The sequence below is a fragment of the Balaenoptera acutorostrata genome, chromosome 12, assembly GCF_949987535.1.
Source record: "Balaenoptera acutorostrata chromosome 12, mBalAcu1.1, whole genome shotgun sequence".
Taxonomy (NCBI): domain Eukaryota; kingdom Metazoa; phylum Chordata; class Mammalia; order Artiodactyla; family Balaenopteridae; genus Balaenoptera; species Balaenoptera acutorostrata.
This window is the reverse complement of record NC_080075.1, coordinates 12,036,987-12,049,159: the sequence shown is the minus strand read 5'-3', so window position 1 is coordinate 12,049,159 and position 12,173 is coordinate 12,036,987. Positions and strand designations below refer to the sequence as shown.

At 37.0% G+C, this 12,173-nt stretch overlaps 1 protein-coding gene across 5 annotated transcripts in view; it reads left to right on the top strand.

Annotated features, from left to right (window-relative positions):
- ANAPC1 (anaphase promoting complex subunit 1) overlaps positions 1–12,173 on the top strand; it is a 102,623-nt gene that overhangs the window by 29,553 nt on the left and 60,897 nt on the right. For all 5 annotated transcript variants that reach the window (XM_057558011.1, XM_057558010.1, XM_057558009.1 and 2 more), the window contains exons 17-18: positions 194–381; positions 10,630–10,704. In XM_057558011.1, the coding sequence (XP_057413994.1) occupies positions 194–381; positions 10,630–10,704 (263 nt within the window). The remainder of the gene's footprint in view (positions 1–193; positions 382–10,629; positions 10,705–12,173) is intronic.

Below are 12,173 nucleotides of genomic sequence, written 5' to 3'. Positions count from 1 at the left end.
CTCGCAAGCCCTGTTAAATTCAGTGTCAGTTGATTGGCTAGGTCAGATTTGCATCCCATTGGCTCTTTAATGGCAGTTCTTTTTTCATAGTACTTGGCCTTTATATAGTAGTAATTAAAAAATGTTCTTAGTAAAAGGGGAAAAGAAATGCATGCATAGGAAGCATACTAAAATTAATCTTTGCTTTCAATAGTACAAACTTGTTTGCAAGCAATTAAATTTATCCTGCCAAAAGAAGTAGCTGTTCAGATGCTTGTCAAGTGGTACAGTGTCCACAGTGCTCCGGGAGGACCCAGTTATCACTCAGAGTGGAACTTATTTGTGACTTGTCTCATGAACATGATGGGTTATAACACAGACCGCTTAGCATGGACAAGGAATGTAAGTACAGATAATTGTTTTTCCTCCTGAGATATTCTGTTGTTATCTAAAATGTTGTTATCTAAAATGTAATGTTTGCATAATTTTTTTTAACATCTTTATTGGAGTATAATTGCTTTACAATGGTGTGTTAGTTTCTGCTTTATAACAAAGTGAATCAGTTATACATATATCCCCATATCTCTTCCCTCTTGCGTCTCCCTCCCTCCCACCCTCCCTATCCCACCCCTCTAGGTGGTCACAAAGCACTGAGCTGATCTCCCTGTGTTATGCGGCTGCTTCCCACTAGCTATCTGTTTTACATTTGGTAGTGTATATATGTCCATGCCACTCTCTCATTTTGTCCCAGCTTACCCTTCCCCCTTGCCATATCCTCAAGTCCATTCTCTAGTCGGTCTGCGTGTTTATTCCCGTCTTGCCCCTAGGTTCTTCATGACCATTGTTTTTTTTTAGATTCCATATATATGTGTTAGCATATGGTATTTGTTTTTCTCTTTCTGACTTACTTCACTCTGTATGACAGACTCTAGGTCCATCCACCTCACTACAAATAACTCAATTTTGTTTCTTTTTATGGCTGAGTAATATTCCATTGTGTATGTGTGCCACATCTTCTTTATCCATTCATCTGTCGATGGACACTTAGGTTGCTTCCATGTCCTAGCTATTGTAAATAGAGCTGCAGTGAACATTGTGGTACATGACTCTTTCTGAATTATGGTTTTCTCAGGGTATACGCCCAGTAGTGGGATTGCTGGGTCATATGGTAGTTCTATTTTTAGTTTTTTAAGGAACCTCCATACTGTTCTCCATAGTGGCTGTATCAATTTACATTCCCACCAACAGTGCAAGAGGATTCCCTTTTCTCCACACCGTCTCCAGCATTTATTGTTTGTAGATTTTTTTGGTGATGGCCATTCTGACCAGTGTGAGATGATATCTCATTGTAGTTTTGATTTGCATTTCTCTAGTAATTAGTGATGTTGAGCATTCTTTCATGTGTTTGTTGGCAATCTGTATATCTTCTTTGGAGAAATGTCTATTTAGGTCTTCTGCCCATTTTTGGATTGGGTTGTTTGTTTTTTTTGATATTGAGCTGCATGAGCTGCTTGTAAATTTGGGAGATTAATCCTTTGTCAGTTGCTTCATTTGCAAATATTTTCTCCCATTCTGAGGGTTGTGTTTTTGTCTTGTTTATGGTTTCCTTTGCTGTGCAAAAGCTTTGAAGTTTCATTAGGTCCCATTTGTTTATTTTTGTTTGTATTTCCATTTCTCTAGGAGGTGGGTCAAAAAGGATCTTGCTGTGATTTATGTCATGGAGTGTTCTGCCTATGTTTTCCTCTAAGAGTTTGATAGTGTCCGGTCTTACATTTAGGTGTTGAATCCATTTTGAGTTTATTTTTGTGTATGCTGTTAGGGAGTGTTCTAATTTCATTCTTTTACACGCAGCTGTCCAGTTTTCCCAGCGCCACATATTGAAGAGGCTGTCTTTTCTCCACTGTATATTCTTGCCTCTTTTATCAAAGATAAGGTGACCACATGTGCTTGGTTTATCTCTGGGCTTTCTATCCTGTTCCATTGATCTATATTTCTGTTTTTGTGCCAGTACCATACTGTCTTGATTACTGTAGCTTTGTAATATCGTCTGAAGTCAGGGAGCCTGATTCCTCCAGCTCTGTTTTTCTTTCTCAAGATTGCTTTGGCTATTCGTGGTCTTTTGTGTTTCCATACAAATTGTGAGATTTTTTGTTCTAGTTCTGTGAAAAATGCCAGTGGTAGTTTGATAGGGATTGCATTGAATCTGTAGATTGCTTTGGGTAGTATAGTCATTTTCACACTATTGATTCTTCCAATCCAAGAACATGGTATATCTCTCCATCTATTTGTATCATCTTTAATTTCTTTCATCAGTGTCTTATAATTTTCTGCATACAGGTCTTCTGTCTCCTTTGGTAGGTTTATTCCGTGATATTTTATTCTTTTTGTTGCAGTGGTAAATGGGAGTGTTTTCTTAATTTCACTTTCAGATTTTTCATCAATTAGTGTATAGGAATGCAAGAGATTTCTGTGCATTAATTTTGTATCCTGCTACTTTACCAAATTCATTGATTAACTCTAGTAGTTTTCTGGTAGCATCTTTAGGATTCTCTATGTATAGTATCATGTCATCTGCACACAGTGACAGCTTTACTTCTTCTTTTCCAATTTGGATTCCTTTTTTTTTCCTTCTCTGCTTGCCATGTCTGAAACTTCCAAAACTATGTTGAATAATAGTGGTGAGAGTGGGCAGCCTTGTCTTGTTCCTGATCTTAGTGGAAATGGTTTCAGTTTTTCACCATTGAGGATGATGTTGGCTGTGGGTTTGTCAAATATGGCCTTTATTATGTTGAGGTAAGTTCCCTCTATGCCTCCTTTCTGGAGGGATTTTGTCATAAGTGGGTGTTGAATTTTGTCTAAAGCTTTCTCTGCATCTATTGAGATGATCATATGGTTTTTCTCCTTCAATTTGTTAATATGGTGTATCACATTGATTGATTTGCATATATTGAAGAATCCTTGCATTCCTGGGATAAAACCCACTTGATCATGGTGTATGATCCTCTTAACGTGCTGCTGGATTCTGTTTGCTAGTATCTTGTTGAGGATTTTTGCATCTATATTCATCAGTGATATTGGCCTGTAGTTTTCTTTCTTTGTAACATCTTTGTCTGGTTTTGGTATCAGGGTGATGGTGGCCTTGTAGAATGAGTTTGGGAGTGTTCCTCCCTCTGTTATATTTTGGAAGAGTGTGAGAAGGATAGGTGTTAGCTCTTCTCTAACTGTTTGATAGAATTCGCCTGTGAAGCCATCTGGTCCTGGGCTTTTGTTTGTTGGAAGATTTTTAATCACAGTTTCAATTTCATTACTTGTGATTGGTCTGTTCATATTTTCTATTTCTTCCTGGTTCAGTCTCGAAAGGTTGTGCATTTCTAAGAATTTGTCTATTTCTTCCAGGTTGTCCATTTTATTGGCATATAGTTGCTTGTAGTAATCTCTCATGATCTTTTGTATTTCTGCAGTGTCAGTTGTTACTTCTCCTTTTTCATTTCTAATTCTATTGATTTGAGTCTTCTCTCTTTTTTTCTAGATGAGTCTGGCTAATGGTTTATCAATTTTGTTTATCTTCTCAAAGAACCAGATTTTAGTTTTGTTGATCTTTGCTATTGTTTCCTTCATTCCTTTTTTATTTATTTCTGATCTGATCTTTATGATTTCTTTCCTTCTGCTAACTTTAGGGTTTTTTTGTTCTTGTTTCTCTAATTGCTTTAGGTGTAAGGTTAGGTTGTTTATTTGAGATATTTCTTGTTTCTTAAGGTAGGATTGTATTGCTGTAAACCTCCCTCTTAGAACTGCTTTTGCTGCATCCCATAGGTTTTGGGTCATCGTGTGTTCATTGTCATTTGTTTCTAGGTATGTTTTGATTTCCTCTTTGATTTCTTCAGTGACCCCTTGGTCAATAAGTAGTGCATTGTTTAACCTCCATGTGTTTGTATTTTTTACAGATTTTTTCCCTGTAATTGTTATCTAGTCTCATAGCATTGTGGTCGGAAAAGATACTGGATACGATTTTAATTTTCTTAAAGATACCAAAGCTTGATTTGTGACCCAAGATATGATCTGTCCTGGAGAATGTTCCATGAGCACTTGAGAAGAAAGTGTATTCTGTTGTTTTTGGATGGAATGTCCTATAAATATCAATTAAGTCCATCTTGCTTAATGTATCATTTAAAGCTTGTGTTTCCTTATTTATTTTCATTTTGGATGATCTGTGCCTTGGTGAAAGTGGGGTGTTAAAGTCCCCTACTATGGTTGTGTTACTGTCATTTCCCCTTTTATGGCTGTTAGCATTGGCCTTATGTATTGAGGTGCTCCTATGTTGGGTGCATAAATATTTACAGTTGTTATATCTTCTTCTTGGATTGATCCCTTGATCATTATGTAGTGTCCTTCTTTGTCTCTTGTATAGTCTTTGTTTTAAAGTCTATTTTGTCTGATATGAGAATTGCTATTCCGGCTTTCTTTTGATTTCCATTTGAATGGAATATCTTTTTCCGTCCCCTAACTTTCAGTCTGTATGTGTCCCTAGGTCTGAAGTGGGTCTGTTGTAGACAGCATATATATGGGTCTTGTTTTTGTATCCATTCAGCCAGTCTGTGTCTTTTGGTTGGAGCATTTAATCCATTTACATTTAAGGTAATTATTGATATGTATGTTCCTATTACCATTTTCTTAATTGTTTTGGGTTTGTTATTGCAGGTCTTTTCCTTCTCTTGTGTTTCCTGCCTAGAGAAGTTCCTTTAGCATTTGTTGCAGAGCTGGTTTGGTGGTGCTGAATTCTCTTAGCTTTTGCTTGTCTGTAAAGGTTTTAATTTCTCCGTCAAATCTGAATGACATCCTTTCTGAGTAAAGTAATCTTGGTTGTAGGTTTTTCCCCTTCATCACTTTAAATATGTCCTGCCACTCCCTTCTTGCTTGCAGAGTTTGGGCTGAAAGATCAACTGTTAACCTTATGGGGATTCCCTTGTATGTTATTTGTTGTTTTTCCCTTGCTGCTTTTATTATTTTTTGTTTGTATTTAATTTTTGATAGTTTGATTAATATGTGTCTTGGCATGTTTCTCCTTGGATTTATCCTGTATGGTACTCTCTGTGCTTCCTGGACTTGATTAACTACTTCCTTTCCCATATTAAGGAAGTTTTCAACTATAATCTCTTCAAATATTTTCTCAGTCCCTTTCTTTTTCTCTTCTTATTCTGGGACCCCTATAATTCTAATGTTGGTGCGTTTAATGTTCTCCCAGAGGTCTCTGAGCCTGTCCTCAATTCTTTTCATTTTTTTTTCTTTATCCTGCTCTGCTGTAGTTATTTCCACTATTTTATCTTCCAGGTCACTTATCCGTTCTTCTGCCTCAGTTATTCTGCTGTTGATACCCTCTAGAGAATTTTTAATTTCATTTATTGTGTTGTTCATCACTGTTTGTTTGCTCTTTAGTTCTTCTAGGTCCTTGTTAAACATTTCTTGTATTTTCTCCATTCTATTTCCAAGATTTTGGATCATCTTTACTATCATTATTCTGAATTCTTTTTCAGGTAGACTGCCTATTTCCTCTTCATTTGTTACGTCTGGTGGGTTTTTACCTTGCTCCTTCATCTGCTGTGTGTTTCTCTGTCTTCTCATTTTGGTTAACTTACTGTGTTTGGGGTCTCCTTTTCAGAGGCTGCAGGTTCGTAGTTCCCGTTGTTTTTGGTGTCTGCCCCCAGTGGCTAAGGTTGGTTCAGTGGGTTGTGTAGGCTTCCTGGTGGAGGGGAGTAGTGCCTGTGTTCTGGTGGGAGGGGCTGGATCTTGTCTTTCTGATGGGCAGGTCCATGTCTGGTGGTGTGTTTCGGGGTGTCTGTGACCTTATTATGATTTTAGGCAGCCTCTCTGCTAATGGGTGGGTTTGTGTTCCTGTCTTGCTAGCTGTTTGGCATAGGGTGTACAGCATTGTAGCTTGCTGGTCGTTGAGTGAAGCTGGGTCTTGGTGTCGAGATGGAGATCTCTGGGAGATTTTCACCATTTGATATTACGTGGAGCTGGGAGGTCTTTTGTGGACCAATGTCCTGAACTTGGCTCTCCCACCTCAGAGGCACAGCCCTGACGCCTGGCTGGAGCACCAAGAGCCTGTCATCCACACAGCTCAGAATAAAAGGGAGAAAAAGAAGAAAGAAAGAAAGAAAGAAGAAGATAAAATAAAATAAAATAATTAAAATAAAAAATAAAAAATAATTATTAAAAAATTTTTTTAAATGTAATAAAAAATAAAGAAAGGAAGAAAGAAGAGAGCAACCAAACCAAAAAACAAATCCACCAATGATGTTTGCATAATTGGTTGTGCAGAATTCAGAGTATATAACATATCAGTTTACTAATGGGCATACCTCATTCAACAAAATGGAATAATGCTAAGGCTTATTTTATCTATACATTTTAAGTCAAATATCATTACTATTTAATAACATTTTACTAGTAATTAGAATTATTGCATTTTCATAATATGGTAAAGCACTTTGGCTATTATTTCTCATTTCATCTTTGTAAAATGGCTATAGGTTATGCTCGGATTAGTAGTAATAGTCTTGATTTTATTGATGAAGAAACTGAATCACGAAGAAATCACAGACTAGAGATTTGCTCAAAACTGGGCCTTCATTGTATCTTCTGACTCATGACAATGTTCTTTTCTGAAGCCCAGACTGTCTTTTCACACACAATTGCTTGGTCTGTGAGGAGGAAGGTTTGGTTTGAAGGAGATTTAAAGTGCTTTAGCCTAAGTATCTAATCTGCTAATGATACAAAGCTGCATTCCTCATCTCCCTCCCTAGAAACTTTCTTCCAGGCCCTTAATAGGTTATTTATAAAATCAGGGTAGCGTCTTCAGTATTGGTGATTTCCTTTTGCCTCTGGAGATCACTCCCAGGACAACCTTGCCTGGGTCACTCTGAAGAAATCACTGTAGAACACACTTACCTTTCTCCAGGTAACTCGGCTGTACTTGTCTATACATTTTAGTTTCCTACCAGCAAATCCATTAAAAAAAATCATTTGTTTTTCTTTATTATGAAAGTATACATGCTTACTGAGGAGAATTTGGAAAATGGAGGAATTAAGAGGAAAATAATACTACTCAGAGACAACCACTCTAAACATTTTGCTGTTGCTTTATAGATAAACATGATATCAATGAAAATTTCCCATATCATTAAAAATTCTTCAAAAAACCTCCTTCATTTTATAGGCTACCATGTGGTTTTATCATGGTTAATAGCTAATAACTGAACATTGTTGAACCAGTTTTTTTCTTATGAGTAATTTGCAAACATTCTTTTATATGTAAATCTGTACATCTCTAGTCATTTCCCAAGAATTGAACCCTAAAAGAGGGATTACTAGGTCAAGTAATGTTCAAAAAGGGTTGTGCAGTCAACATTTTCACCAGCATCATTTAAAGGTGCCCATTTCACCACATTTGAGTGGGGTGAACCTTTGCCAACTCAGAGCTATTATGTCATTTCTGTGTAAGTAAATGGGAATGACTTTTTAAAATTCTCATTGGTCATTTATAGTTTTTATTTTTTGACTTGCATTTCATGGCTTACCTGTTTCATTCTCCTCTCCACCTAGCAGCCAAAGTAATCCTGTCCAATAAAATCAGATCAAGCCACTCCTCTGCTCAGAACCCTCCAGTGCCTTCCCATCCTACTCAGTAAAAGCCAAAGGCCTGCAAGACACCATGTGACCCAGCTTCTCTTACGTCTGGTTTTACTGCTTACTCATCCCTGCCTTGCTCACATTGTACCCACCACACTGGTTTCCATTGTTTCCCCTGAACACACCAAGCATGTTCCTGCCTCAGGGTCTTTGCACTTGCTGTTACCCCTGGAGAAAATGACTTCCCTCAGACAAGACAAGCTGAGGCCTTTTCCAGATGTCACCTCAGTGCAACCTGCCCTGTCCATTCTGTGTAGAATTGTACCTACTCTCCATGCCCCCCTTATTATCCCCTTTACCTTTTTTTCCTCTTAGCACTAATTAAATGTAATATGCTGTATATTTTATTTATTTTGTTTGTGTGTCTCTTCTCCTCCCACAGGAAGGTAAATTCTGTGTGGGCAGGGATTTTTGTTTGGTTTTGTTCACTACTCTATCTCTAGGACCTACAGTAGTGCCTGGCATAGATGGGTGCTTAGTGAACATTTGTTGAATGAATGCCCTTTTCCACCTGAGTGAAGTATTATTTTTAACATTTTGTGTCTGTTGCATCATATGAAAGAATCGCCCTCTGCAATTTCCTTGGGAAAAATTTTCCTGGGAAAATAGGGACAATTTTCTTATTCCAAACAATTGCATGAATGCTACTACATTCCAGATTTTTCCATTTTTTATTAAATATGAAAAAATTGTGCATTATAGAAACCAAGGATTTCTACAATATGAATAAGTCCACTTCAGCTTCTTGTAGTTTTTGTATGTTACTGTCCTGTGGAACTTGTTGAGGAATACAGATCACTGTGCCCCATTCTCTAGCAGAGAGCCAGTGCCCCCTCGTGTTTCCATGTTGTGGTTAGGACTGAGCACCCACAGTTTTTTTCTTTTGTAAAGAGGAACATGATTCTTTGATTTACTTATTGCATGATAGCCCTAAAGGAAGGAACGAGGAAATCAGCTCTGACATTTATTTGTAGGACTGCATAGTTAAACCCTGCTGTCTTTTGTCCTCACTGTCAAAGCTCAGGATGAAATGGTCCTCAGTGGCAAATGGTTTTTATTTTGCTTTGTCCAGATATATCTCTTTTTTGTTTTCATTTAAGTAATAGGGTGGAGGGTAGAGTACCGAATTTCTGCCAATGACTAGCTCTGTGATTTTGGCATTTCTTTGGGCCTTCCTTAATTTACTAATTAGTTAAATGAGAGGACTGGGCCAGATGTTTCTTTCTGGTTCTTACATTCTGTGAGTGGTTGCATCTAGGGTTAACTGTTCTGTCCTTTGGGATACTCATATTTTCATTAGATAGATATTGAGTCCCTGATGTGGGCCAGGCATGAAGCCAGGCTTTTCAGATACGCATTAGGGAAGACAGATAGTTCCTCTCATGGAATTGACTGTCCTAGGGGAAGGCAGATAAATGAATATTTTATATCCAGGTTATGATAGATCAAGGTCAGGGATCCACAGAACTATATAACAGGATTGGCTAACCTGTGACATAGTAAAATAATGAAAATAAGACAGAGCCATATATGTCACAAAGAGGTATCTGTATCAGACAATCTCCACTGTCCTTTCCCATAACTCCAGGTCTTAATGAATCTGATAACCATAGCTGGGACATTCTTTCTGACTGTGGGACTTAGACTATGTGTGTGTGTGCGCGCGTGCACACACGTACGCTACATTTGGTTGAAGTTTTAGGTAAGATAGCTATCATTTCATCTGTTGCTTTGATTTTGCTCTTGTTATTTTTGTTTTTTGATAATATTGTGTGTAAGTTGGGCTGTGTTTTATTTAAATGCTTCACAAGAAAACCTGTTCTCTTGATCAGTTTTAAAAATTACTTTATTCAGTTTAAAAAAGTACTTTATGCGGTTTTATATTTAAACATTCAGTTTTAAAAATTATTGCTATCTATGTTTAGTTTTTATATAGAAATCAACTTTCAGATGAATGAGATTAATTGATAAATATGTAAGTTTTTATAGCGTAGGAAAATAGCTATTGCTATTTATAGGGTTATGGTTGATTAGTTGGTAGTTCACTGTCTGTGTAAAGTAGCAGGTGGCAAAGGCTATGCCAGAGGGAATTGAATAAGACTGAACTTTTAGAAAATTGCTTTTATGTAACTGCATTAGGATAGGCTAACTATTATAACAGAAAGCTCTCAAAAGATATAATGGCTCACACACAATAAAAATGTGCATCTTGTTCATATAACAGTATTTAGCAGGTAAACAGGCCTCATGGTTATTAGGGACCCAGGCTGATGGAGCATCTGTCTTCTTCAATGTGAGGCTTCAAAGGTAGCCTTAGAGTTGATGCTAGATACAAGGGAAAGAGCCTAGGGGAGCATGAATGGGAGGTTTTCATGAACTGGGCCTGGCAGTGGTGACATCTCCTTTCATTCATAATCACACTGTCAGAGGGCCACACCTGACTGTGAGTGGGCAGGGGTACGTAGCCTGGCTGTGGGTCCAGGAGAAAGAGGAGAACACAGATTTTGGAGAGTAGCTACCCATCTCTGCCATAGAATTGTTAGACTGTCACTGCAGACAGACTCTAAATAAATGTCTGCTAAGTTCTGACATTTGGCTAACACTGGGTTGATTCTTTGAGACTTGGCGTATTTTGGGTATAGCTAATGGTCCTTGTTCTTTCTACCAGTGGAGTGAAGATCTGTGTCATCAGAGAAGTAGGGGAGGAAAGGAAGCTACCGTTGCAGTACCTGTGAGCCCAGGCACTGGACTAGGTGCTTTACATAGATGATTTCATTTAATCTTCACAATGACCCTAGAAGAAAGGTTTTCGTACCATGTTTTTCCAGATGAGAAAATGAGTTTTGGTGATATTCCTCAGTTTCCATAATTGGTAGAACTGATTTCAGAATCATTTAAGTTGATCAGTTGTCAGTGATAAATTTACATGATTTTGTCTTCTCTTTTGGGGTTATCTTCCAGTTTGACTTTGAAGGATCACTTTCCCCAGTCATTGCACCCAAAAAAGCAAGACCTTCTGAGACGGGATCTGATGATGTAAGCATTGTTTTTTCTTGCTAATAAAAATTAATCTGTGAGTATTATACTGGTCCCTCACATTTGTAGTGTTCCTGTTGATTTGCGTGTATTTCTAACACCTTTTACTTATTTTAATACTGAATGACAGCTATTTTGAAGGGCAAGACCTGTTACATTTTCTGTGGCTATTTATTCACTTTTGTCTTTAATGATCATCTAAAAATTACTAAACATACATAATGCTGTGTGATTTAAATTTGGGTTTATAGATGTTTTACTGCCAATTGATCACCTAAAGTGACAGCATTTGCCTTTTTAGGCAGTGTTTCTTTAATTTAGGTTTTCAAACGTATCAGATTCCATGGGTGTATTCTTGTTGTTTCAAAACATTCTTTTAAAATTGAGGTTTAATTTACATAAATGGAATGCTCAGATCTTAAATATGCAGTTTGATAAATTTTGACAAATGCACACTCGTGTAACCCCACACTCCTCTGAAGAACAAAACATTTCCATCATTCCATAAAGCTCTCTTGTGCCATTTTAAATCATTTTTTTCTTCTCAAAGCGTCCACTGATTTGAATTCTGTCATATGTTAGCTTTGCCAGCTCTAGAACTTGATATAAATGAAGGAATATAGTATGTAATCTTTGGCGTAAGGTTTCTTTCATTCAGCATAATGCTTTTGAGATTCATCCATGTTGTTGCAGATATCAGTAGTTTGTGCCTTTTTATTGGTGGGTAGTATGAATATACCGTAGTTTGTTTATTCATTCTTCCGCTGATGGATATCTAGCCCATTTCCGTTATTTGACTGTTACGTGTAAAGCTGCTGCCAACGTTCAGTAATAAGTCTTTGTGGACACATATTTTCATTTCTCTTGGCTAAATACCTAGCAGTGAACTTGTTGGGTCATTGCTGGTTCTCAGACTGGTTATACCATGTTAACACTGACGAGTAATATATGAGTTGGCCAGTATTTGCTGTTAGTCTTTTTCCTTTTAACCATTTGGATGTGTGGAAAGCAGTTTCTCTAAGAGGTTTTAATTTGCCTTTCCCTAATGACTAATGATGTTAGACACTGTTTCATATGCTTATTAGCTACTTACATATGTTTGTGTGAAGTTTCTGTTCAGGTGTTTTACATATTTTTAAATTGGATTTAAAAAAATATTTATTAAGCTGTAGAAGTTCTTTATATATTTTAGATATGACATTCTTTGTCATATGTGTATTTTGGGAATATTTTCTCCCAGTATGTGGCTTAACAGTGTCTTTTGGTGAGCAGAATATTTTATTTTGGTTGTCTAACTTATAAATTTTTTACTTTTATGGTTGGTTCTATATCTGTTCCAAGAGTTTTTAAGTTAGAATAACACACTGTATTAAGACTGACAAAAGCACCAGTAAATTCCAAGTTGTGACAAAACCATAGACCACATTCTCTCAACACAATACAATAAATCACAAGTAGAAACTAAAACA